Here is a 26,689-nt window from a genome sequence, read left to right on the forward strand (position 1 = left end):
GGATGTTTGAAGTTGAGATGGCAGGGAGAAGTTTTTCACTCAATCCAATGCAAGAGCAGGAGGTTTTTGGCTCTTTTCGCAATGAAAGTTCTGTAAAACATGCCCACTCATTAGAAGTTTCATTGATTAATGAGGGTAATGAAGGTCATTTAGATGATCTTACGATAATGAAGGAAACACTTCGAGTTAAAGATGAATAACTTCAGCAATTGGCCAAAGAATTACGTGCAAGAGATTCAACCATACGTGAGTTAGCAGACAAGTTAATTAAGACAGCTTAGGCTGTTGAAGTAGCCGCATCTGCAGCTCTTGCTATGGATAAAGAGAGGAGGCTTGCTTACACAGAAATTGAACGACTGACCAATGATTCAAATAAAAAACTTCAAGAAACCATTCTTAAGTTAAGAGAATCAGAAGAAAAGGTTGCAGCATTTAGCAAAGATAGAGAGATCCTGTTCAAGCAGAGAGACTCTGTTCTTCAAGAGGCATATTTTTGGCGTTCTAAGCTTGCAAAAACTAGAGAACATGTTGTTTTATTAGAAGCGATTGTAGTTCGAGTTGAAGAAAGCACCAGGGTTTCACAGGCAGATGTGGAAGCTTGATTAAAAGATGTCACTGAAAAAGCATTGTTCGCTGCAAAAGAAAAATAGGATCTATTAACATTTGTGACTGCTTTGCAATCTCAAATTCAAAGGCAACAAAGTTCCACAAAACAAGTGCTGAAAGAGAAACCCGAGTCAAGCTCAAGCTTCATCAAAACGGTGGCAATGACAAAACAAGCGAACTTGGAAGGTGATGTCGATAAATCTTGCTTAAGTGATTCAAAACTCATTCAGGTTTAGGTTTCTAGGTTTCTGGTGACAGCATGCCATTGACTACCAATGGTGTCGATATTTGTACCATTGTCATTTCTCATACCCTACGTTTCATGGGAACACTAAGCATTTCAACATAAAGTTATTTTTTCTAAGAGATGTGCAGAAAGAAGAATTTGTAACTCTGGTTTACTGAAAATCTTAAGATCAGTTGGCAGATTTGCTTAAAAAGTCACTTCCAATCAACAAGTTTGAGTTTCTAAAGCAGAAACTTGGTGTTCGCAGATCCTAAAGCAGGGAGTGTTGGAATACATGCTTAGGACTGCTTATTGAGTCTAGTTTTATTTGAATTTAGTTTGTTCCTTAATCTTAGGAGTTAGTTGCTATTTTTTCTTGAATTTTGATTCTTGTTACTTTCTTGGTTGATTTTTAGGTATTTTCTTGGAAGTTTGTTATTAGCTCCAAGTTTAAAATATTGTAAGGCTACACAAAAGGTGTGGTTCCGATTTCCCTTCAATCTACGGCAAGAAATTTTAGTTTTTCTCTTCTCTCATTTTCAAGAAACCAACAAAGATGATGCATATATTGAAGTGAAAGTTTATTTGTGGCATGCACATCAATTGACTTGCACATGAATATAAGAAGCATGAAAGCTTTAATACTGAAATGATTAAAGCTGTATACCACATTATGGCATATATCTTGAAGGTTTATGATTAGAGCTTTGTTGTTGATATTATTGAAATATTGATAATGAATGGGTGCTATACTTGTTTCTTATTTGGTGATATGGATGGATGCTTGGTTCATTCAGTTGTATTTTTCGGTGGAGCAATGATGTAAACCTAGCCGCATGTACTCAACCGGTTATCTTTAATGTTGGTCGTATTAGCCTGGGAAATTTTTAAATCAGACCAACTTGCCGGATAAGTAGAAAACTTTGGACGAAGTTGGCTGCATTAGCCTGGAAAATTTCTGACACGTGATAGCCTTTAAGAACCCTTAATTTGCCCACCTAGAGCGAGTAATTGAATCAACTTGATTTTAACTAACCAAAATTTTCTTATTACTAATAAAACATAAAGAACTTGTGATTCATAATTATTTAAATTTACTACTGTTAATTAATCACCTGCCTTGTGGGATTGTTTGTCTAGCAATTTGTGCCAAGAAAAATTCTCTTGGAGACCATGATTTAAATATACTTCCTTAGATTCTTGACCTTCATTTTTGTAATCTTCAACAGCATCTCGACCAAAAAATTCCACGAGTAAATTTAAATAAAGGGAAAAGATAGATTAGTTTTACAAATCAATATTCATTAGATAAGCAAAGAACACAAAAGTATACAGTTGAGTCTAAAAGAAACACAAGCCTGGCATAATGGAGACAATTTTATGGCGGCATGCCTCTCACCTCCGTTAACCTTAAAAAGGTCATTGGCGTCGCTTCACCTTTGTTTTCTAACAACTACGTGTTGTTCCCAAGTTTTGTCCACATTGGAATTCAACAATACAAAACAAACTACGCCAAATGGATTTCCTTCTCATAGATCATAGCATTAAATGGATTAAGGAAAATTCAAGGAAAATAAATTAAACCAAGACCACTCACTATGCTTGAATCTTTCATTAAATTCTGCATCTTTTTTCTCTTTATTCTCTCTTAAGATCTGCACGGAAGAACGTAATTATCGAGATCATGTGCAGCTTACAAAGCCGTAAAGCAAGTGAAAGTACATCCACATATTTAACGTTCTGAATATGCCAGTAAAATAATAAGAAATATCAAATAAACAGATCAAAATAGCCGAGAAACCATGGAGCAGGATTCTTTAAAACCGACCAAATGAAGCTATCATCTAACGAGAAAAATTAGATGAAGACAAGACACAAGGAAGTTGATTAATCCTATTTATTAAATTAATGTAATAGAAAATATTCCGGGCCGGCATATATTTAAAACAAAAGTTTATACATGCCATATTTGCATTACCATAAATTCATAAATATAAACTGCATAAAATGGCCTCCAAATCCTCACATCTAGAGCCGTAATGGTTATTTTTCAAAAGAATAGAGCATCAAGTGAAATGAAATATACAGTCGTGCAAGCAAAAACAACAAGAACACCTACTCTCCGCTCTCAAATTGTATTTTTCCTGAGGCAGGTTGGGCCTTGACGCTCCACTAGGTGTACCCTTATTGCTTGATCCTACAATGAATTCAGTTTGTAAGGTGAGGCGGTCACCTAGTGATGATGTTGTTTCTCCACCTTCAAAGCTAGGGCAGGTACATCGAGTAGGGACCAATATGGTTGCTGCTACGCCACACTACAAATAGATAACCTTAATCCTCCAAGAAATCCTATCATGTGTGCTCTTCTAGTTCCACCAACTCACCTTTCAACATGAGTTGCTCGAAATCAGTTATCTACCTCTCCACAGAAGAATCTCTTAGTGCATGTTATGGAGTTTTATGAACATATCATGTTGATAATGTGGAGGAAGGTATTTATGTTGCATCCCTTTTTTCATCTTAAAATAAGTAGTGATTTTATTGTTTCCCTCACATTGGCAAAGACACTTCAGATTCTTCCACCACGAAGAAGCATCCTTCCTGTGCTTGATGGCTGTAAATTCAACTTTATTATTCTAGAGAACATCTTCGTAATCAAAATTCAATTCACTGTTTAGAGTCACTCAATGAATTCATTCAAGTCCATGTGACCGTCAAATTTTGACAAATTCAACTTTCTCCAAGATCTTGGCTCCTCCTCCTATATTTTATATCAAATCGTTGAGATATTGATTCTTCATCACTAGAAACTTATTGATGGAAGAGATTCACGTCTACCCTCATTCTGACGAGCTACCTTTGTGACTATGAGTGACCTCATCAGGATGTTTTTTTTTAAAGGCGGCAAGTCTCTATTGATTTCGTAGGATTTCTCATTGTATATCCTCCGTAGTAAGTTCATGAACACCTCGTGAGGGTTTCTCCTTGGCAACGTAGCGACTTGTTCTTTCAATGGAAGTTTCAATGGAAAAGTAAAAGGTGATTTAGGGTAAGGTAAGTGATGAAGGGGAAAAAAAGTTGTAGGTCAAAGGTTGGTCGAGTGTTTAGAGTTTGGGTGATAAGCGTCAGGCCATATTTTTGGTGGAGGTCTAAGTGATGTAAAACTTTTTGGTTTAGATGTAGGAAACACAAATCCCTAAATATTTTTTTTATTTTTCGGGCTCTTATACCATATAACACTGTTCTAGGAGAAATATTTGCGTATGAAAAAGGTACGCAGAGTTGCGTACATTTTAGGTTATACGGAGGGTATAACTAGGTTACACTTAAGTTATACCTCCTTGTAATTCTTCTTGTAGCCTAAGTATAACCTAATTATACCCTCCGAATAACCTAAAATGTACATAACTCTGTGTACTTTTCCGTACTCAAATATTTCTCTTATTCTAGGGGGCTCCTAGAATGTGTTAGAGAATACATAGGTAAGTTGTATGAAGGGCCGAGGAAGCGTTAGGAATGATAGCAGCTAATTTTTGGCATCAACAGTGGCAGGATAGCAAACCGGAAGTGAAAAATTAAGGTCTTCTCCTTCCTGCTGTCAAACAGCAGTAGCAAAGAGCAAATGGTAAAATGGTGAGGGATGGGCGGCAAGGAGAATCCGCCACATGTTCCTAAGCAAGATACAAACACCACTTGCAAAAGAAAGATGATATAGTATTCTAAAAAGCATAAAAAAGATAACGTCTCCAAACACAAGCATAACAATCAAAATTGTCTAAACAATAAAAACACACACATAAACAAATACCTCATAGCAGGAACCCTAATTTGAAATAATGAAATTGGAAAAAAACAATAAAAAAGAAAAAAAAACAGGTTGAATAAAGAATCGGCAACACTGTGGTTCAGTACTCGCGACATCGCATGAGTTTCCCAAATCACACGATATCACAAAATAGGTTCGATCGAAATCGCAATTTACACAATTTGAAAGCTCCGCGTCAACCCAATTTAGAATAAACCAGGTAAATTTAATTATTTTAAAATACGCCGTAATTTTTGCATCCCTCGAAATTTATCCAATTTGTTTTTATAAAGTTATACATTTTGAATCGATCAACTTGATATATAGTACCATATATAAATCATTAATATATGGGTTTATAAAAAAATATAATTTAATAGATTAACTTAATTAACCTAAATTCTTGATTAAAATGAGTAACCTTTGTTAATTTAAAATCTCAATTATTGGAGCATCTCCACTTCCGGTGAGATGCATTTGTTTAATTAAGAGTCTGTTCGGGGCAGCTATAATTGTTTAAAGAAAAAGCTCTAGGAGAAAGAAACTGCTATAGAAAATCTATTGTCAGTAAAGTTGTGTTTGTTAGGTTAGTTCGATTTTGCATTACTTGTGTTGCAGTTGATTTTAAAATAAATACTATATTGCCCATATATATAAATACATACATACATATTTAAGAGAAAATGGTACAGATGGGTTGTATGAGTGGGCCCAAACAGGCACCCAACCCACACGGTACAACACAAAAAAAAAATAATAATAAAAACCCAAAAATAGATAGTACATATAAGAACAATCGAGTCGACCCAATTTAGTTCTATCTCTGCCTCTAGTTCTCGGAAGGGAACCAGCTAACAAATTGGAGAGATGCGTACCATTGCCCGAAGTAACCAAAGTATCATCCATTAGATTCCTTAGCTTGAGTAAATCTTCATTCTTCTTCTTCCTCCTGAAACTGTAGACCTGTCATTCATCATCCGAAAATTGTTGCTCATTCGGATGAGGTGGTGTGGTAGTGTTGTATAGTGTTGTAGTAGAAAAATTGCCAACAGTTGTACCCACAATAGGTTCTAGTGTATATGTGGTATGAGTTGTCGCCTCAATCCCAGATACTCCCTAAAAATGGGGAGCTGCAAGGTTCTCCTGATTATCAGTTCGTGTAGGTAGGGATCCTTCAGTATTGTTTTCAATAGGGTTTGAAAGTGTAGGTTGCTCAGCAGAACCATCCAACTTCATATCAATCACAGATACAGTATTTTCAGAGGGATCCACCGGGGCAATTAAGTCAGACACCAAATCCTGTCCTATGGTAGTTTTCTCTCCAGGTGGAACAGATATGTCCAGAGCAGTGGGGTTAGATCCATCTGTATTCACTTGATTTTTAGATTTCAAATTAGAATGAAGATTATGGCATTTATCAAGTGTATGCCCAAACATCTTACGATGTGAACAATAAGGATGTCTATGCTCCATGACGATTTGTTCTCAATATCCATTATAAGTTATGCCCAACCAGACTTCAGTAACATCAGGTAAAGTAATATCTTTTTCCACAAGTATTCTAGCCACTGAATGTTTGGTTAGGTTGAAAGTGAGTAGATCTAACTTCATAGGGTCCCCAAGTATGGCCCCAATAGAGTAAAGAACTAAATGATGAAAAAAGTGCAACTTGAGACCAGGTAAACTAAACCATACAGATATAGTAGAAGATTCATGATTATGGTCAAAATTAAGAGACCGCTTGAGTAACTTCATTGATTTGTCTGCAATGTTAAGATATTTTTTGAAGAAAATCCGAGTGTAGTCTTCAGTCATGGTTAATTGAAACAACACGTGTCTCTCATCCATGAGCCCCTCTGTTAGTTTGAGATCATCAAAACTTTTCCTGATAACTTTAATAGGTGGGTGACCCCACCGAAATTTTCAAATAAGAACGAACTTGAATTTCTCAATGAGGGTTGAAATTTCTAACTCAGAGAAAAAAAGTTTTGTTTTCCCGCTTAAGGGATGGTACATATGTGTGTGTGTGTGTTAATTGTAAGTTAATCATTTTAGAATTAACTCATGTATAACAACATAAATGAATTTAAGAAATTCTCAATAAATCAACAGTTCATATCCACAATCATAAATCAATGCATTGCAAAAACATGAATTAAATTAAAAAGTAAAAACCGTAATGTTCATAGTTCATTATGAAAATAAAAGACTAGTGTTCATAAACAGTAATATATAAAGTTCATGTACTATTATTTTAAAAGAAGTGACGATGGTAGTGAATCTGTTTATCAGGGACCATTGACATAAAAGTCTCCCTTTTAATAAGTTCTTCAATAAATTTCATTGCGAAAAGATAACGAGGAATGCCATCAAAATTTTCTTGAGTTCGATCAAACACTCATAGCATCAGATATTGACGGTGGTGTCTTGACTATAGTGGAGGAGAGGTGCATGCAAAGAAAAGTTGTGAAATTTGTCCCGAAAAAAATCTCGCACACATCATTTTCTTCCACCATTGTCTTCTGATGAAGATGGATGTTTAAGACTACTACTATGTTTGCATGACATTTCAACAGGATCATATGAGTTGCCTTAATCTTCACAATTCTAACTCTAATTAACTAAATTTTAATAACTTCGAGCATGAACACCCATGACAACAACAACTCCAAACATTATACCAAGTTTTTCTTCCAATTCAAGATATATACCAGAATATCTAAATTATTTAGCTTCAGGTAGTACCTATGATAAAAAAGAACGTAAGTCTAAATATAAAGTACTCATGCATGTGTTCAAAAAGAAGAATAAATTTTACATCTATCTTTTCTTTCCACCACTCGGTCGAGGTACTAATAACTTTAGCTTAGTTGCACCTTATTTTAACTCCGTCCACACGTTCTAATCTTTTTTAAGTCATTTATTTTTTTAACTGAGCCCTGTCAAAATTAGTCCCAGTTTTTTTCTTAAATTTCTTGATTATATTTTGTCAACCCTCGCTATTAAAATATGTGTTGTGTGGTAGGCCAATTGCCCGCCTTAATCACATACAAGCATATTTCACAAAATCTTATTTTAATATCTCTCTTCCAAGTAGCACGTGTATTTTCCCAACACAAAGATATGTAATATGAAGGAATTAATTACAATGTCACATAAATATCAAAGCTACTAACAATTATTAAAGTGCTGTCTTTCATTGGAAAGAGAAAAAGTAAAACGGCAAAAGTAGAGGCATTGGAAGCTTAAACAACAAATCATATACATGTATGAAAAACTAACATGAAATTTGAATGCCCTTAAGGGTGAAGTGCAGAAACATTTCATATCTCAGAAGATATGGCATGTTGCAAACTTCTAGATGGTTAAAAACACTTAAATGTAAAATTCATTTTTGCTGCTTTTGTCTATCAAGACTATTTGTTTGCACACACCTAATAAAACAGAAAATTTGTTTGCTTCTGAATTTACATATCTAACACCTAAATAACAAACTTTTGCTTGATATTGTAAGAGAACTTTGAAAGCATAACCAGAAACGTTTCCTCGTACCACACTAGGGCTGTCGAATTGGCTCTTCGTTTGTGAACAGCTCATGTTCGTCTCGTTCTTTAAGCCTAATGAGCCGAACACGAACAATTTTTTAAGCTTGAAATGTAAATGAGCCGAACACGAACAAAAATTTGTTTGCTCGTGTTCGGCTCAAATTGGCTTGAAAATATATATATATATATATATATATATATATAATACGCTGACGCGAGCGCCGCTGACGGGAGCTCTGCTAGGGTTTGGAGCTGCAGGCGATTTCGTGGCGACTCGGAGATGCTAACGACTGCACGATAATCTCAACGGCACCCCCTGGTGAGATCCTTCCGGTTTTTCTGTTTTGGCCTTCCCCTCGCTCTCGGTTTTTATCTCTCGTCCTCTCCTCTTTACGGCCATGGTTAAGACTTACGCTGGGGTCACTGCGGGGATTTCTTCATCTGAGTCTCCTCCGAAGTTTGTCTTCCCTTCTTTTCATGAATCGCTTGTTCTTGGAGGTGAATATAGTTTCATTAAATCTCAAGGTTGTAAGGGGGGCAAAATTGTGTTTTTTCTCTCCGACTCTGAGAACACTATTCTCGCCTCTGCTTGTCGTTTTCATTTAGTTGGTAAATTCTTTTATGGTCTCCCGAAGTATGATTTTTTTATGAAGAACTTTGAGTTGTTAAAATTATCGGGAGTATGGAAGATCGGGGCCTTAGATAGCCGACATATTCTGATACAACTTTTTAATGAAGATGATTATGCTAAGCTTTTTGCCCATAGAACTGTCCATTTTAGTGATGTTTGGATGAAGGTCCTTAAATGGACAACCGAGTTTGACCCCAAAACCGAGCTTTATATTATTCTTGTTTGGCTTAAAATTCCTGGCCTGAAAGTGCATTTGTTCAATCATGAAATTTTATTCTCAATTGTTGTCATGTACGGAAAGTCTTTAATGCTTGATGCTCATACTTTCAATCTAACAAGGCCCTCGGTTGCTAGAATATTAATAGAAAGGGATGTCACCTTCCTCCTCCGAAGGAGATTTGGATAGGCACTAGTCACATTGGTTACTGGCAATCGGTTTTGCTTGAACAGCATCCATATTATTGTATGCATTGCAGCATGTTTGGTCATGATTCTAATCATTGTTTTCATTTACATCCTGAATTAAAGAAGTTCCCTACCACTCGACCGCCCCCTGGTGAGCAGAAATCTGCTCTTCCTACTTCCTTCCAACCATCTATGCAGACTGCTGATGCTGTCATGGTTTCGGTTGACCCTCTAACCGTGGATGTTGCGGCTGTAGGGGGTTCGAATGATTTGTCTGCTCCCTCTTTAGATGCTACCAGGGTGCCTCCTGTTAGTATGGAAGCTGAGATGACTCATGTGTCTTTTCCCGAGGATGTTACAATTGGTAATTTTGTTAAACCATCTGTTTTCCCTGAACTTCAAACTGAGCCCTCCACTCACATACTTACTGTATCACCCAATCAAACTGACACTGCTAATCCCGCTCAGCCTTCAACTACTGGGGTTACTTCTTCACAACAAGTCCCATCACCATTAGTTATTTCTGCCTTAGAATCTGAATGGCAAATTCAGAGATATAGCAGAAAACAAGGTAGAAGCTGAACTTCCAAAATTGACACAATGACACAACCAAATACTACTGATGTCACTTATCACTCAGAAGGTGAGCAATTGCACCTACCCCGTAGGATTGCTAGTGGGAGGGTGTCATGGGTCATAATGTTTAATCGTCTAAAGCATTTATGTAGGGTCTATAAACCTAGTATTCTTATACTTTTGGAGCCACTTGTTTCGATTCATAAAGAAAACATCATTAAAAAGCTCAAAAGTTATTTGCATTTTTGCAATGTGAACAACAAAATTTGATTATTTTGGCAGAAGGATATCACTGTTAATATCATTGATGACAATGTGCAATATGTTCTCATTCAATATCAATTTGAAATGTTTTCTGGTTGGGCTACATTTATTTATGTCAGCTTTCTTTTAAGGGATAAACTCCTTCTTTGACAACAACTTACTCATATGGGGGTTGTCATTACTGATAATTGGTTCGTTAGAGGTGATTTAAATATGATTATGTCGCCTACAGAGAGATGGGGAGGTGCTAAGGTTGACACAAGTCTTATAAACCGTTTCTGTGAACACATTGAGGAAGCTGGCTTTTATGACTTAGGTTTTCTGGTCCTCCTTATACTTGACGGAGAGGTTTTTCTTATGCAATGTTTGGACAGATTTTTGGAAAACTCTCTGTTTTTGAGTTACTACAACATTATACAAGTCAAACATTTGAATCATGCTGCTTCGGATCACAATCCTATTTTGCTTACTTTAGTTTTTCATTCCAAACCTTCTCGTTATCATTTTAAATTTCTTAATGTTTGGGCTACTCACACCACTTTCATTGACATGATTAAGCAGACTTGGGTTTCTAGAGGAAGTGGAAATCCTTGACTTACTTTGTGGCAACTACATAAGAATGTGATTTTTCATTTAAAGAAATGGAACATTGACACTTTTGGTAATGTCCACTCTAGGGTTTTAAAGGCCCAACAGGAGGTGGATTCTTTAGAAGCTCAGGTGATTGCTACTCCCGATCTCGTGTTTAAACTAGCGGATGCTCATCACACTCTTTTAGAAGAAATTTCTATGGATGAGGATTTCCTTCGACAGAAAACTTCTGATAATCATTTCAAGAATGGTGACAGAAACACCAAATATTTTCATGCTACTATCAAACATCGCCGTAACATTAATACCATCATCAAGATTGTCACTGAGGATGACTCTGTTCTCACTGATATTGATCAGATTGGTTCTAATGCTGTTAGATTATTTTTCTTCTCTTTATGCTGATATTCCACCTGTCACTGATATTATTTCTGATTTTTTTGAGGACCAGAGAGATATGATTTCCAATCTCAATTTGTCTGACCCTCCTACTAAGTTGGAAATTTTCAATGCCCTTAAAGATATTAGCTCACAGAAGGCTCCTGGCCCTAATGGTTTCACCTCCACTTTTTATATTTTATGTTGGAGCATTATTAAGAATGATGTAGTGCTGGCTATTCAAAGCTGTTTCCAGGGAGTTGACCCTATAAAGTATTTCTCTACTACTTTGAATGTTCTCATCCCTAAGTCTAATACAAAATCACACTGGAATGATTTTAGGCCCATCCACTAACCTCGGTTGTCTCAAAAATTATCAGCAAAGTGATTGTGGCCCGTCTTCAACCTCTCCTTCCTTCTCTTATTTCTCCTCAATAATCGGCCTTCATTAAAAATCGTGACATTTCTGATAATATTCTATTGGCACAGGAAATTTTACAGGATCTTGAAATAAATTGCAGGGGTGGCAATCTGGTTATCAAACTTGATATCATGCAGGGGTTGATAAAAATTGCAGGGGTGGCAATCTGGTTATCAAACTTGATATCAAAAAAGCATTTGATACCTTAAATTGGAATTTCATCATCAACGTTCTAAAAGCTAGAGGTTTCAAAACAAATTTTTGTTCTTTGATTAAAAGATGGTTTGCCAACAATTATTATTTTGTCTTAGTTAATGGAAACTCTTATGGTTTTCTCTTATGTTTTCACTGCTTCCTGGGGCATCAAATAGGGAGACCCTCTTTCTCCTATTATTTTCATTTTAGTTTTTGATTATTTTTCTAGGATGCTTAATAGTTTCCAATTCTCACATCCCCATGCTCAGTTTTCCCACAAAGCCAAAATGACGGTCTCTCACCTTACTTATGCTGACGACGTTATTATTTTTACTAATGCTTCTAAACCTGCCATAAAACAAATGATGGGGCTTCTACAGGATTTTCAAAACTGCTCCGGTCTTCGTTTCAATAGTGACAAATGTAAGATGTTTTTTGGCAAGTAGGTTAAGCAACACATTACTCATTGGGGAGTTATGTTTACAGGATTTCATCATGCCTCTCTTCCCCTTAAATATCTTGGGGTGAAGTTGATAAGGGGAAGGAGGAAACAGATACATATGGATGATGTGATTGATAAAATCAAATGTAAAGTATATGATTGGAGAAATGTTTTCCTTCCCACTGCGGGCAGGATCTCTTTACTTACTAGTGTTCTTCAAAGTATTTCATTATATGCTTTGCAAGTGTTCAATCCCAAGAAAAGTACTATTTGTACTGTGGAGAAGCTCTTTAATAAATTTATTTGGGTGGAGAATGGTGCAAAGAAAATTTGGAGAGTACTTGGCAAAAAGTTTATAAGCTTAAAGAGGTTGGTGGCTTTGGTTTTAAAGTACTAAAACATATTGTTGAAGTGAACCTTTGTAAACTTTGGTATAAATTTAGATTGGGTTTCTCTCTTTGGCCATGTTTCTGAAGCAAAAATATTGTGCTCATATTCATCCTTCCGTCTCGTGGAAAGTTGGAGATTTTCGTATTTGGAAGGCTGTGGTAAATGCTAGAGATACAGTGAATGGTTTCATTTTTTGGGACATTGGGGAGGGGAAGATTTCCTTCTGGAATGATAATTGGGGTTTTTCACATAATCTGGTTTATCTCACTCTCCTCATTCTAACTCTTTATTGGTCTCGGATTTCTTTGCTAATGATGGTTGGGATTACTCTAAGTTATGTTCAATGGTTGGGGAACATAATGCAAAGCATATTCTCACTATCCTCATTACTCCTACTCATAGGGATCTCCCAATGTGGAAAAAAAACAATTCTCTCTCGGTTTGCAAACTCATTTATGGCACTCTACACTCATATTGGGATTGGATATGGGGGAAATGGATTTGGCATAAATATTTATCTCCCTCTATATCATTTTTTCTTTGGAGATATCTTAAGTCTTTAATCCCAATTGATGATATTTTTAAGCTTAAAGGCTAGAAATTAGCCTCAAGATGTCATATGTGTAAAATGCAGGATGATATAAAACACATTTTCTTTGAGTATGTTTTCTTTTTAGATGTTTGGGATATGATTGGCTCTTATTTTGGTTTCTCATGGATATATAGAGGTTCTTTAACTAGTTATTTGTGGCAATTGAAGGATTATGATGCCTGTCAGGAGAGGTTTCCCCTCCATTTATTGGTTCTTTGATTCCTTTGAAACTCCAGAAACAGCTTTAAGTATCACACCTCTCCCCCGTCTACTTCTATGATTGTTTTCTATGTGATTGCCTATTACAATAAAGTTTTACGAGCTAGCTCTTCTATGGTTAAAGTTTCTAAGCCCCCTCGGCTTATTACATGGACTCCCCCGCACGCTAATTATGTGAAATTAAATGTTGATGGTTGTTGGCATCCTGATTATGCTGCGGTTGGGGGCTTATTTAGAAATTCTGAGGGGAGATGTCTTTGTTATTTCGTTTCCCCAGTAATTACTGAAACTCCATTGGCTGTAGAATGTTGGGGAGTTTATTTGGCTTTACTGGTGGCTAACATTTTCAATTTTCATAAATTAGAGGTGGAGATGGACTCTAAAATGTTTTATGATATTTTGGTTGGTACCTCTTCTCTACTCTGGGATTTTGTTGGTACCTTTAAAAGAATACTAGCTCTTATAGCTGATAAACATCTTGAGGTTAATTGGAAGTTTATACATAGAGAGGGTAATTCCCCTGTCGATTGGCTTGTCAAGCATGCAGGGGAGATCTGTCACGTTGGCATACACCCCACTGCCCCTCTTCGAAGACTCATCATTGGGGATACTTTAAATTTTCCTTATGTTCGGTTTTAAGTTTTTTATGTTTTTGTGGCCATCAAATGAAGCTTTATTTGGTTTGGTTGGGCATTACTGCTTTTTTTCTTGCGGTTCCCTTCTATTTTGTTTGGCTTGGTTGTTTTTATCACTTGTTACAGGATGCTCTTTTTTTGGAGTCACGGGCTATGCTGGAGTCCCTGCTCACGATCTTTTTGGAGATATCTGTTATGCCAAGGACAGCTATTCTGCATAATTTTCTTTATTTTTTCTCTTTTCAAGATACTTTCAAGATATACAAGTACACAGGATTACTCTTTTTTGACTTTTTTGGTTTTTGGGTATACCTCTATTTTGGAGATTCTTTTTTGGGTGAGTTGTAATGCGGGGAGAGAGACCACTAGGGGTGAGTTAATTGTATTTTTTGTGTTTTCTAAAAGGGGGTCCTCTCCCCCTCCCTATCCTTGTATCCTTTTTTAAATATTAATGCGTAGGGGAACCACCGCTGTTCTTTCCTCCAATATATATATATATATATACTCGTGGTGTCGTCTTCCTCGCTCGGCTCTGCTAGCGTTTCGCCATGGCAAACCCTAGCAACAGTTACGGCTTCGTTGTTTCCTCTCGGTGTCTTCGCGCTTGATTTTGTTCGTCTGTCGCGCTTCTTCTCCGGCTCTGAGGAGGCTCGTCTCCCGCTCACGTGTTCTGTGCTCGATTCTGCTCCTCTGCAACCCGTCTCGCCGCTCGCGTGTTCTACGGCTTAGTCTCGCGGGAACTGTTCGCGATTTATGTGTTCTCTGCGCTCGTCTCGTCTCACCGCGTCGTCCCCTTTTTTAGTTTCGATTAATTCGACACGATTTTTTCCCTCATCTACTTTCTTCTCTAAACGTCGCACCTATCTTGAGGATGGCTTCAGACAAATCCTATGCAACTGCCGTTGTCGGTGTCCACGCCTCAGGCACACCAAAATTGTCATTTTTCCCTCCGTTCGAGTGGGCGGAGGACATCAAGAAACGTGATAAGAAGAATGGGAAGTCTGTCATCTTTTTTATAGAAACTAAAGGTATTCAACTTGCTTCCTCATATTGTCTGAATTTGGTTGGAAAATTTCTATATGGTCATCCCAAAATGAAGCTCATTCGCAAAGAATTTAAACTTATGCATCTTGTTGGAGAATGAAAAATTGGACTATTAGATGGGAGACACATTCTTATTCAAATTAGCAATAAAGAAGATTACATGCGCTTATTTGCTAGAAGAATAATATGAATAGATAACAGAGCAATGAAGGTTTTGAAATGGTCATTGGATTTTAACTCACATACAGAACTGTCAATCATTCCAGTTTGGATTCATCTCCCTGGTCTGAAATTTCATTATTTTTTTTCAAAAAATATTTTGCTCTATTGTCTCAACTTATATGAAGTCACTCAAGACGGACATTCATACTTTTAATATGTCCAGTCCTTCTGAAGTCAGAGTACTTGCTGAAAGAGACATCACTTCACCTGCTTCTAAGAAAACTTGGTTGGGCACACAGCACCATTGATATTAACAAAAGATAGATATTGAACATTTTCTATCGTATTGTTCGAACTGTCGTATGTTCGGACACTCCAGTTCTCAATATCACCATCTACACCCCCAACTCAAACCAAAAAAGCAAACTGCTCTGCTAGAGGCTATGATTCCATCTCCTCCTGACCAGCTCCCAGTTTTTGACACTATTGATCATCAAAAGGATACTCCGGACGACGTCACAATCCCCGCAGGCAATATGACAACTATTCAATCCCAGTTGAAGCTCCCTCGTCTTGGAACCTCCTATCGTGGGGGAGAGGGAGTTTCTTCAAACCCCGCCTGCCCTAGAACCTATCACTGATAATACAAGTGGAAATACTTCTACTGCTTCACTACCGTCTCATCAGGCCAGAAAGACGTTTCTTAGGGTCATGGGGATCAAGACGTGTAACGACCAACACCTATTCAACCACCTTTGGAATCTACTGATCAGATGAGTCAATCATCGAATGAGGAATGACAGGTTTACACATCCAGTTACACATCCAGGAGTTACACATCCAGGAGAAAAAAGAAGAATAAAGATCTACTTGAGCTCAGAAATTTGATGAATAATACTTTGGTTACTACGGGTAATGGTGCTCACCTTACCAATTTTTTAGCCGGCTCAACTCAGAGAACTAGAGGCAGAAGGACTAAAGTAGGACGTCTCGAGCACTTTTGTGCTCTTTTGTAGCTTTTTGCTTTTTTACCTTTATATATATTTGTTTTATTTGGGTTTTGTGTGTGTTGTATTGTATGAGTTGGGCTTTCTATAAGACCCTCTCATACAACATTTCTGTATATTTTTCGTATTAATATATTTGCCCTCAACTCTGTTCCTAGAAACAGAGACAGAGGCAGGACCAAGCTGGCTCGTCTCTAGCAATTTGTTTTCTGGGAGTTCTGAATTTTAGAGTTTTATCTATGTTTTATCTTGTTTAGGATGTTAGTGTTTGTGCATCGTATGGGTAGGGCGCCTTTATTGGGTCCTCTCATACAACATTTATGTATCTTTTCAATTTCAATAAAATTCGCCCTTGGGCGTTTCAAAAAAAATACACACACACATAATAAATATTCATAAAATTAAATATTATAAATTATAATTAATTAAATTTATTTTTTAAAAAATTACTATAATTTAAAAAATTAAATCCTATAAATTATAATATATAACAAATTATTAATAATAATATATTAGTATTACTTATAAAAATTTTATGTAATATGAATTATAAAATTAACATAATATACTATTTATATACTAAGAAAACTTGAAGACACCGCTCTCGAAAGTTCTCGATTCGGACTTCGTTATTTTCCTCTTCTAAGTCATCTCTTCTCCTCTCAAAATCAAGAAAGGATTTCGGCCGCAACACGCTCAAGGTTTGTCGTTTGCATTCGTCTTCCAATTTCTTCTCCTAGTTCTCCTCGGACAATCGATTGTTCAGTATTCTTGCAACTTGCTCGATATTCTTGCTACCGAGAAACGCGAAAGGGCTCGGCCGTGACTAACTTAGGGTTTGTCGTTTGTGTTCGTCTTCCAATTTCTTCTATTTCTCATCAAACAGTCAATGGCTCGGTAATCTTGCTTGGCTGTTTGATGTTCGTTTGGCTATCAAAGTGTTATCTTCTTGCTTCGTTGCTCAGTATTCTTGCTTCATCACTTATATAAGGTTTTTTTGTGACATTTAGCTCTGTTATTGTGCATTTGTGCGGTGATTCATATAAGTATTAGTGTTTGTGTTGTGATTTGACTATTGCCTCTGGATTTTTTTTTTTTTATGGGTGATTTTGTGAAAAATACCATGCTTTCTTCCTTTTCTTTTTCAAAACAATAATATTTCTGAAATGGAATTTACATATCATAAGAAGCGCTTTCTGTGCATTTATGATGCTACTAGTTCGGTACCATGAAATATGAAATGGGATTTACAGATCATAAGAAGCATTTTCTCTAGCAAGTAATCCAAGAAATGTTTGTTCGGAACCTTGAAGATCTCACACAAAGAATTTGAGAAAACTATGACAATCCAGAGTGTCTAATTAAAATGTTTTTGTACCATTGGGTCGTCTTCTGAGGGGCATGAATTTCCAAGTTGTTTGGGCATAGTTGCAAAACATTGTTAGTGGTACCAATGTTTGTAGCATGAATGTGAAAATCAGAATTGAATATCATTTTGTACTGTTCTGTGTGTGCACACAGTATAATTAGTCAATATAAAGGTTAAAGGGTTTGAATTTTGTGTCAGGCAGGGTACATGTGTTTATCCATCATGATTTATTATTGGATTGTTTTTATGAGGTGGATGCAACAAATTTTGCTGTCAAACTTTCTCAATCACCATACTGTTGACAGCAATATGGTTGTTAATCCTACATTCATGTTTCTCCCTTCTGTCCCCTTTGTAATGTTGAGAATGAGTCCTAAACTCATCTCTTCTTTACTTTCTCCTTCTCAGATGTGGTTCTCAAAGGGTGGTTACCTTGGACATCAATCTATTTGCATGCTAGATTTGATTCATATGTATATTAAAATGACATGTACATGACTAATGCAAACCCTCAAATGCTAAGTAGTAGAAATCATGTGGAGAAGAAGTTTTTCTTATCTAAAATAATGAATAAGACTGTTTCATTAATCATTCATTCATATCAGGTGTATGATATTGAACTTTATTAATTTATTTTGTATCATATACCAAGAAGGGTTATTTCTATCATTAATGTTGTCCGGTTATTACAATGTTGTTGAATATCTAACGTTGATGGTTATCTAATGTTGTCGGGTTATCACACTTTCAATTGGTTGTCATAAGATGCTATTAGAGGCTATGGTGATAATAATTGATAAAATTTTATGGCATACGTGTTTGCAAACATTTTAAGATAAGAATATTAAAAGTTGCCTAAGATTATTATTCTTATTCTTTCATATTTTGGAAAGAAACACTTATGCAAATCATAATGGGGGATTATAATTGTAAGCTTTGAATCGGGAGAGGTAGATGTAACTCATTTTGGTGCATGCAATACTTGATTTGCAATTTTGAATACTAATTGCAAATCAGATCCGTCCAGTCAAGATCATGTGTCTCTTATGAGTGGGCCAAAGTGATTCCTCGTGCTTAGTGTATAGGCCCCTTGATTGCTTGATGGAGACTCCACATTGTTTCTTCTGCTGAAGTATTGGATTGTATTTGATGGTAAAAATTACAGACTATTGATTGTTGTGCCTAAATAAATATGATCAGCCTTCATCTTCTTTCTTCTTTAAATCTGTCTAAATCTCATGAGGCACATAATAAGAGGCTGATCAAATGTGAATAGCCAGCCATTTGGATATTATTATTCTTCATATTTACTATCTTTGCATATAAGAAAAGTAAAAGCTATGAATTGGGAGTATTGCTGAACAAGTTCCATTTTTGTCTAGGTTCATTTCGCTATCGATGTGCTGACTAGGCCACTAGGAATTTTGGTTTTGCTCAGTTAACCTGAGCAGCTAGTAGTAATCAGATTGTAGGATCAACATTGTGCGATCTGCTTTTAATGTTCCCATGAAAGAATAGTGTTAGATATGTAAATACAAAGAAATTTGGTGGTATGTATGTAAATGCCTCTTTTGTTAGAAGATTTGCATACGTCCCACTCCATTTTTATGTATCTACATGTTGACCTCATTTTTAGTGAGGCCTTAGTCTCTTACTCCCAGAACCCAAAATCTAACCTTAGGAGTTCTTTGTTGACCATCATAGCAGACTAGTAATGGAGCCCACCTCCCGTAAAACTTCAAACAACTTCTTGACTCATTTTTGTGAAGAACTCGCATGAGGCATGAAAGAACTCGCATGAGTGGTTCCAAACACTCAACTTCTAGTTGTAAGGGCTAAGGGTCAACATGTAGAGGGACCGAAAATGAGTTCCTATAGAATCAAACAGCCTTAGGTGAACCCTTTGTGACTCAGCAACGCACTCGTCATTGTGACCCAATTACTCGCGAACGCCGCAATTCACGCATTCACTGCACCACACACAACTTTGACTTGATTTGACTTGCCCACCAGTGAGTTTGTCCGGACGACCTCGGATGACGAAACGAACCGCACCGACGCGTCCGGATAATCAACTTTAGGCGGGAAAGACACTCATATCGTTATGGTTTCACACGCGAGTAATTAACACGAAAATCGATGCACAATTTTTTTTTATTAGCAGGATGCGGGCCCGGGCTTAACTCGGGTTCGACTTGGGTTGGATGCGGGTTGAACACGGGCTAATCACCCCAACTCAAATATTTTCAAAATTCAAATTTTAAATTTCAAATTGAACATTTAATCTCACATTAATCAGGTCAAATTGAAATTTAATACTTGCCTAATGAGCTTCCCCCCGCATGGAAGATATTTAATTTGGCGCTTAACCGATACTCGAGTCTATACCTTTACTGCTCTCCTCCCTCAACATCGAAGCACTCACCTTCTTCTCCTCTCTCGCTTGCCTGGCCCTCTCCTCTTTTGCGAATAGAAACACTCCTTCCCCTCTCTGCCTCACGCACCGAAGCCACAGACTGCGCCTCCTCTCTTCATTGAATCCCTTCTCCCGCCCGGCTCGTCTCTCCTGCTCGATACTGAAACCCCACTCGCCGGCTCTCCTCCCTCGACCGAAGACCGAAGCATTCGCCCCTTACCTGCTCCTTTCGATCTCGCCTCTCCTCCGCATCGAAGCACGCCTGCTCAATCCCATCACTGCACCTCGCCTGCTAGCTGCGTCTCTCCTCTCTTCCGCCGAAGACCCCCGATCGCCTCCCTCTTCCTCACGTTGAAGAAGCTCCGCTCTACAAGTCTCGCTCGCCCCACGCGACCAAACTCTCGCCTCTACAACTTCGCGAATCGCGATCTTCTTCCTCACCTGCTTCGTCTCCCCTCTTGTGAACTCCCATCTGCACTGAAGCACTCACCTGCTTCGCCGCTCCCGTCGGCTCTCCTACCCGTGCCCGAGACCCTCGTCGTCTTTCCTGTTTGGCTTCACCCCCGATCGAAACCCAGCAAAACACTCCCAATTAGCGTTAGCCGGGAAAGCGACCACGGGATCACCGTGTGTAAGGCCTTCGAACTAAAATCTCTACACAGTTGCAGGTATGTTTCTTGAACTCCCTTTTCCTTGCATTTTTTTTATTTTCAATTAAAAAAAATCTGCTGGCATTGATTATTGAGTGTATACCGTAAATCAATCAGTTCTTCTTTCTCAGCGTAAGACAATTTTATTTGTTCTTCTATTGAAGTATGATATGGTTCTTCATTAGAAAAGCTTTGTTCTAAATTATGAAATTTAAGAAGTCTTTTGTGATTTACTTTGACAAGACAAATATAACATGGATAAAAGATGATTCTAGTCATATTAGTGCAACTAGTAACAAATGTTTACTGCATTCCATCGGATAAGTGTCAATCATTATTGTATATTCATGTGTTTGGCATCGATCTTTGGAGAACTATAACTATAATATAAATGCTGCTTTGGCCATACATTCTTACTGATTTTGGAGACCTATAAACAATATTTTGATTATATGTTATTGTTGATTTTAAATGCTTAGTTGCTGGTTTTATGTTTCAAGCACCTAAATGCAAATATTGTGAGGCTCCAATGATCATTTACTTGCTGATTTTAAATGTTCTATTGTTATTTTTTTTTTTTTCAAGCACTTAAACGCAAACATTGTGAGATTCCAATGACCATTTACTTGCCGATCTTAAATACTCATTTGTTGATTTCGTACTTCGAGCACTCAAACGGGAATATTATGATACTCAAAATGACCGTTATTCCAGGGCTTGAATGCTTCTTTGCAGGTCTATGTTCTTTTATTTCCAAATGTCTCCCTTGGGGGTTGTTTTACCTGTTGTTTGGTGTGTTTAAACCTTGCAATTGTTAGGGCTTTGCCTACTGATTCACGTATTATTTTAGAGTCAGCTTGTTAACTGATTTTGGAGAGTTTACACACTATTTTGGACTGGATTTTCTAGCTGATTTTGGGACATTTAAAATTAATGTTTGAGTTTACATGAGATTTGTTTGGGGATTTTAAAAATTACTGTTTAAGGTTTGATTTTAATGCACTGTTTTGGAACCACTTTAGGTGTCAATTTGAACTGATTTTGTGCACTGTTTTGGAGACTATAGGTGCTGATTTGGGCTGATTTTGATCGTTGTTTTGGAGTCACTTTATGTGTCGATTCGGGCAGATTTTGTGCACTGTCTTGGAACAAACTTAAGCACTCTTCTCGAGAGTCTATTTAAGTACAGTTGTTGAAAGATTTTAAACGTTTTTTTAAGTTGATTCACTTATTATTTCCTCTTTTGATTTGTTAGTTTTGAAAGTGGATCAACATTTTCTTTTCGTTTGTTTTGACATTTTTGTTAAATGGTTAAGTCAAAAAAATGGGAATTTCTGATTTAATTAGTTGGAAAACACTTATTTTAGGGTGAAATGCCTTAAATCACTTTAAGCACAAGTTAAAACGTAGGCTTCTAGATTTTAGGAGCACAGCCTAGGTAACAGTCCATTCACCTAATTCTCAGCATAAACTTCCTAAATTTTAGGAGCACACTCTATGTGAGCGTTCATCCACCCAATTTTTGAATAAATAACTAAACTTGGCACTTTACCCTGATTCACAAACTGAGCAAGACACTAGACACCGGGATGCACCGAGACGTAGTTCATGCTTCCTTAATTAAATCAACAGTGAAATTCCCTCAATGACTTAACCTACAATGAATCCCAGTGCACCGGGATTTGAGCTTGGATATTAAACTCAAATTTTCCTGACAATTGGGAAAATTTGTTAATATCACATATGGATGATCGGACGAGGATAAGTCTAGGGTCTAAGTGGCATGAGCGATGACGACATTGTTTATGTGTGCTTAAACGAGGGATGTGAAATGAGATTTTTAGAATAGTATCTCCTACCTTAAGGATCTTCTATAAGAGAGGGGAAAGGATCGATGATGCTATTTGCCGACCCTTGGTGGGATTGTTGCCCCTGACGCTCTTAGGTTGGCAGTAGTTCTAACACGATTAGAGTGACTAAACTGTGGACTACATGGCTTTACAAAAATATTTACGAAAATAAAACAAAAACCCTTTTGCATGTTAAAAAGAACTATGCAAAAAAAAGACTGAAACAACAGCTTTTGCATGAAAATCAAATAATTTTTTTATGAAAATTTATAAAAGTCCATGGTTTGTCATTTGGATTGAGGTCAAGAACTACCTCCTGTAGATTGTCGAGTTGGCAACTCTTATTCACGGTCGGGAAGCATATAGCCCAGCTCTGAGCCCCCACTTTTACCAATGTCTTATACCCAGTCCTGATTTGTCATATGTGGTTGCAGGTTTCTTTTGCTCGTGATGTCTACTACTCGTTTTTTATGACTTTCATGCTGAGTTTTCTTGCAAGTATGTTTAAATATGCTGTAAATCATACTATGCTCGCAACACTAATAATACAACAGTAGTAGATGCCCAGGTATGCTTTTACAGTTTATCTACAGCATTTTACTTTATTGCATTTTACCTTTCAAGTACCTTTTATTTACCTGCAATTTTATTTACTTTTATTTACCTGCAATTTGATTATTCTGCATTCAAAACCAGTACTGAAACCAAAACCGAAACAAAACAAAATCAAACTTTAACACCAAGACTGGGAAACACAAATCACCAATTTCAAACACTTAAACCCTAGAGTCATCGCTACAACAGGAGCTTGGAGCCAACTTTGTGGGCAGCACGACGAGGAATTCAAACCAAGCAGCAAGAGGATCTTCTTCAGCGTTATCTCTTCCTAGCATAATAACAACCCATAGGATTTCGAGGTAGCTCGCCTAGCTCAACGTAAATCCTCACTCCCTTTTTAGGCTCCTGTACAACCATGTTGTGCAGCGTAAGTCCTAACCCGCCTTAGGTTCCGAGGTTGTCGTGTGACACGACGTAAACCCTTTTATTTCTGCGGGCTATCTATTTGCATAATCGGGTATTATAATCGGGTATTATGTAAATGCAAGTCCCAAATAATAATATTGGCAAGATTAACATTCAAATATCTTCTCTAAAATGTAGCCGTATAATAGAATAGTTTGGGAAGTCACTGAGGTTCCTCCTCAAGATCTGTGACGCCCCCTGCCATTTACTTCCATTGAACTCCTGAAAAAAATTGTTCCTACTTAAGCCACTCCCACTTGTTTTTCCACGTCCTACCATGAAAACTTAAACCTTGAATTCTTGAAGACTAAAACCACTGATCATTATCGAGAGTTTTCTCACGTGGCTTCCGTCATTTGAGATGTAATTAACTATAGGGGTTTGCCTCTATAGGGAACTTGGAACCCAGGTAAAATAAACCCTATTTAATCTTTATATTATATAGGGGAACTTGTCGGTCATACATAAAATGTTCGCAGACCAAATAGATGTCACAAATCTCTTAGTTTGCAGGATTGGGTCTATCGCCGAGGTATCTTTCGGGAGGGTGTAATATTCGATATTCGCGGTATTGGGCATGATTATGCAAACTATTGGATGAATGAAATTCATTTGATCTCATTTCTTTTTCAAAATTAAAACATATTACTTTCAAAACCAAAAATATATATCTCTTTTATTAAATTAAATCTCAAAAATTATTTTCATTTTCATATTTTCAAATAATCATCGAAAAAGTTGGCCGACACTACCTATCACCTAAACTTCAATTTTACATACATTCCACATTTTCTATTTAGGAAAAAAGTTTCTTTGTTTTATTCCCATTAAAGATTACCATTATTTTCTCACCTTTTACTAAGACTTTGACAGCAATTTATTTGAGTATTATATATTTGCATATCTAAAACCTATGAGAATTTATTGATGTAACCTTACTTTCAAGCCAATAGAATTTTAATGTTATGGCTTATTACAGCCCTTGCATTTATATATACATTTGGCTATTTTCTTTTGTCAGTCTCTAAAAAATTTGCAGCCGGTACGAGCTCTCTGAAAGTGATGAATAGTATGCCCGGGGAATAAACTTGCTGTGCTAACTTGTGATATTTTCACAGGGTGAGGGCTTTTACATGGCTAATTAAGCTGATTTTTTTTTTGCTATGTGAGTATTTATACAATGGTTTGCAACTTGCATGACTATTTCCAATAAACAACACCTCTAATCTTATGGTACAGGGTATTAGGCTTGCCACTATATCTTTCATATTACATAAAATCTTGGTAGTTTGTTGCCCCATAAATCATAAAATCATATGGTAGTTTGCTGCTCTAGGAATTTTGAATATATATTTCATGTTACATTGCTTGATGATCTCAGCCTTGTATGGATAAGATTATTGCAGCTATGAAAGGCATGGACAAGCAACTAAAGTCCTTTGGTGATGACAAACACTTGATTCATTTTGTCAATCTTTGAAGAATTGAAATTCTAATAGGATTGGGATGTGAATTTTGTCTTTATTGATATAAGGTATTTGCGACTTTGTTGATTTGCTTTGTTTGGACTGATAGATTGGTTTATATGGTCATCTTTGAAGTGAAAAAGGGGCGTATTTACATGGATTGGGTTATATGCTTTGTTTAGACTGATGGATTGGGTTAATTCTTATGTATTTACATATCTCACACCTAAACTTCCATATTTATACACATAGCACTCAATTCTTTACTATCACATAAGAAATAGCACTATTACCATATATTAAAAATGAAATATCCATTTTCATGTATAGGTTTAAAGCACAAAATACTATGCATGTAAATATAAAATTTTGGTGTGATATACTTAAATACATGAGAATCGTGTGCTACATATGTAACGAGTCAATTTCGAGCCGAACACGAACAATAAAATATTATTTGAGCCGAACACGAACACACTGTTCACAAGCTATTTCGAACACGAGCCAACTTTGAACACGAGCCAATTTCGAACACGAGCACAGCTTGAGCTCGCTCAGGCTCGACTCGTTTATAGCCCTATACCACACAATTCTGATGTACTTACATATCTAACACTTAAATGCATATCTTTGCATGATATTGTAAAAAATTTTAAGAGCATAAACAGGAATTTTCAGACACGCCACACAATTCTAATGATGCCTATCTAACACCAAATAATAGTTATGATTCAACCTAGAGGAGTGAGTAGTAAGCTAATGGTGAGGGAAAGTGGCGAATATGTTGACCATTTTTTTTCTCACGAATCGTAGAAATGTCTAACACTTAAAATATCATTTTTTTTTCCTTTCAAACTGCCGCTATGTATCACCCCTACAAATGCTCCATAACATAATAAGATGATTATACCATGATCATAGAACCAAAATAAGAAAAAACCAAGAGATGATCAAAATCAAACTCAATCTTCGCAGCTCAGCATTCCAGTTAACATTAAAGACTCAACAAAACAAACAACGAACGATTGAGGATACGCAACAACTCAAAATCATTAATCTTGTAGACAACATCTCATAGCAATCTCATATGTAAAATCACCCGTAGAGAGAGAGAGAGATACGGGTTTCAAGCATCTCACCTGTACTGAATGAAAAAAAATAAAGATCAATACAGAGAAAACAAACCATAATTGCACGGAGACATCAAAAATAGGAAATGAGATGCCCTAGAAAGAGGTTTAGAGTTGATATCGGGAGTCATACTCAAAATAAAGGAGGCATAAAATCAAAAAAAAATATAAGGGAATCAAGGAATGCAGCCTGTCACGGATTGAGCTAAAAGGTAGCATGCAGCGAATTCATGTCGCAATTCCGATCCCTGCCGCAATGTTGTTGCTTGCCCAAATAGTTGAACGGTGTATTTTGCGACGCACCGTCCTAGTGCCGCCACCCCAAATGGCACCTAAATTTAAGTGTTAGAATTTAATTTATAATATGCATATAAATAAATCCAGATAGTTATTTCTTCAGTTTCCCCTCTCCAAACCACTATTTGTTTTCAGGAGGTTGAACGATTCCGTGATCCGACGCTATAGCTAGAGGCGAAGCATAAGCGGGACAGACAGAAACTGAGAGCTACGCACTCCAATAACTATTGTGACATCAAATAGAGAAGAAAATAGGAAGAGAGAAGGAAAAAAAGAAGGGGAGAGGAAGAGGAAGAAAAAATAAAAGAAATTATAGAGGAAATTGAATATATATATATATATATATGTGTGTGT

The 26,689-nt window shown here is 36.8% G+C and overlaps 1 protein-coding gene across 2 annotated transcripts in view; it reads right to left on the bottom strand.

Moving 5' to 3' along the window:
- Positions 1-26,689, bottom strand: part of LOC110019950 (protein FAM192A) — a 63,002-nt gene that overhangs the window by 9,768 nt on the left and 26,545 nt on the right. For both annotated transcript variants that reach the window (XM_020717853.1, XM_020717852.1), the window contains exon 3: positions 2,430-2,487. In XM_020717853.1, coding sequence (XP_020573512.1) covers positions 2,430-2,487 — 58 coding nt within the window. The remainder of the gene's footprint in view (positions 1-2,429; positions 2,488-26,689) is intronic.

This window comes from Phalaenopsis equestris, unplaced genomic scaffold (assembly GCF_001263595.1).
Source record: "Phalaenopsis equestris unplaced genomic scaffold, ASM126359v1 Scaffold000088, whole genome shotgun sequence".
In the NCBI taxonomy this organism is placed as follows: Eukaryota; Viridiplantae; Streptophyta; class Magnoliopsida; order Asparagales; family Orchidaceae; genus Phalaenopsis; species Phalaenopsis equestris.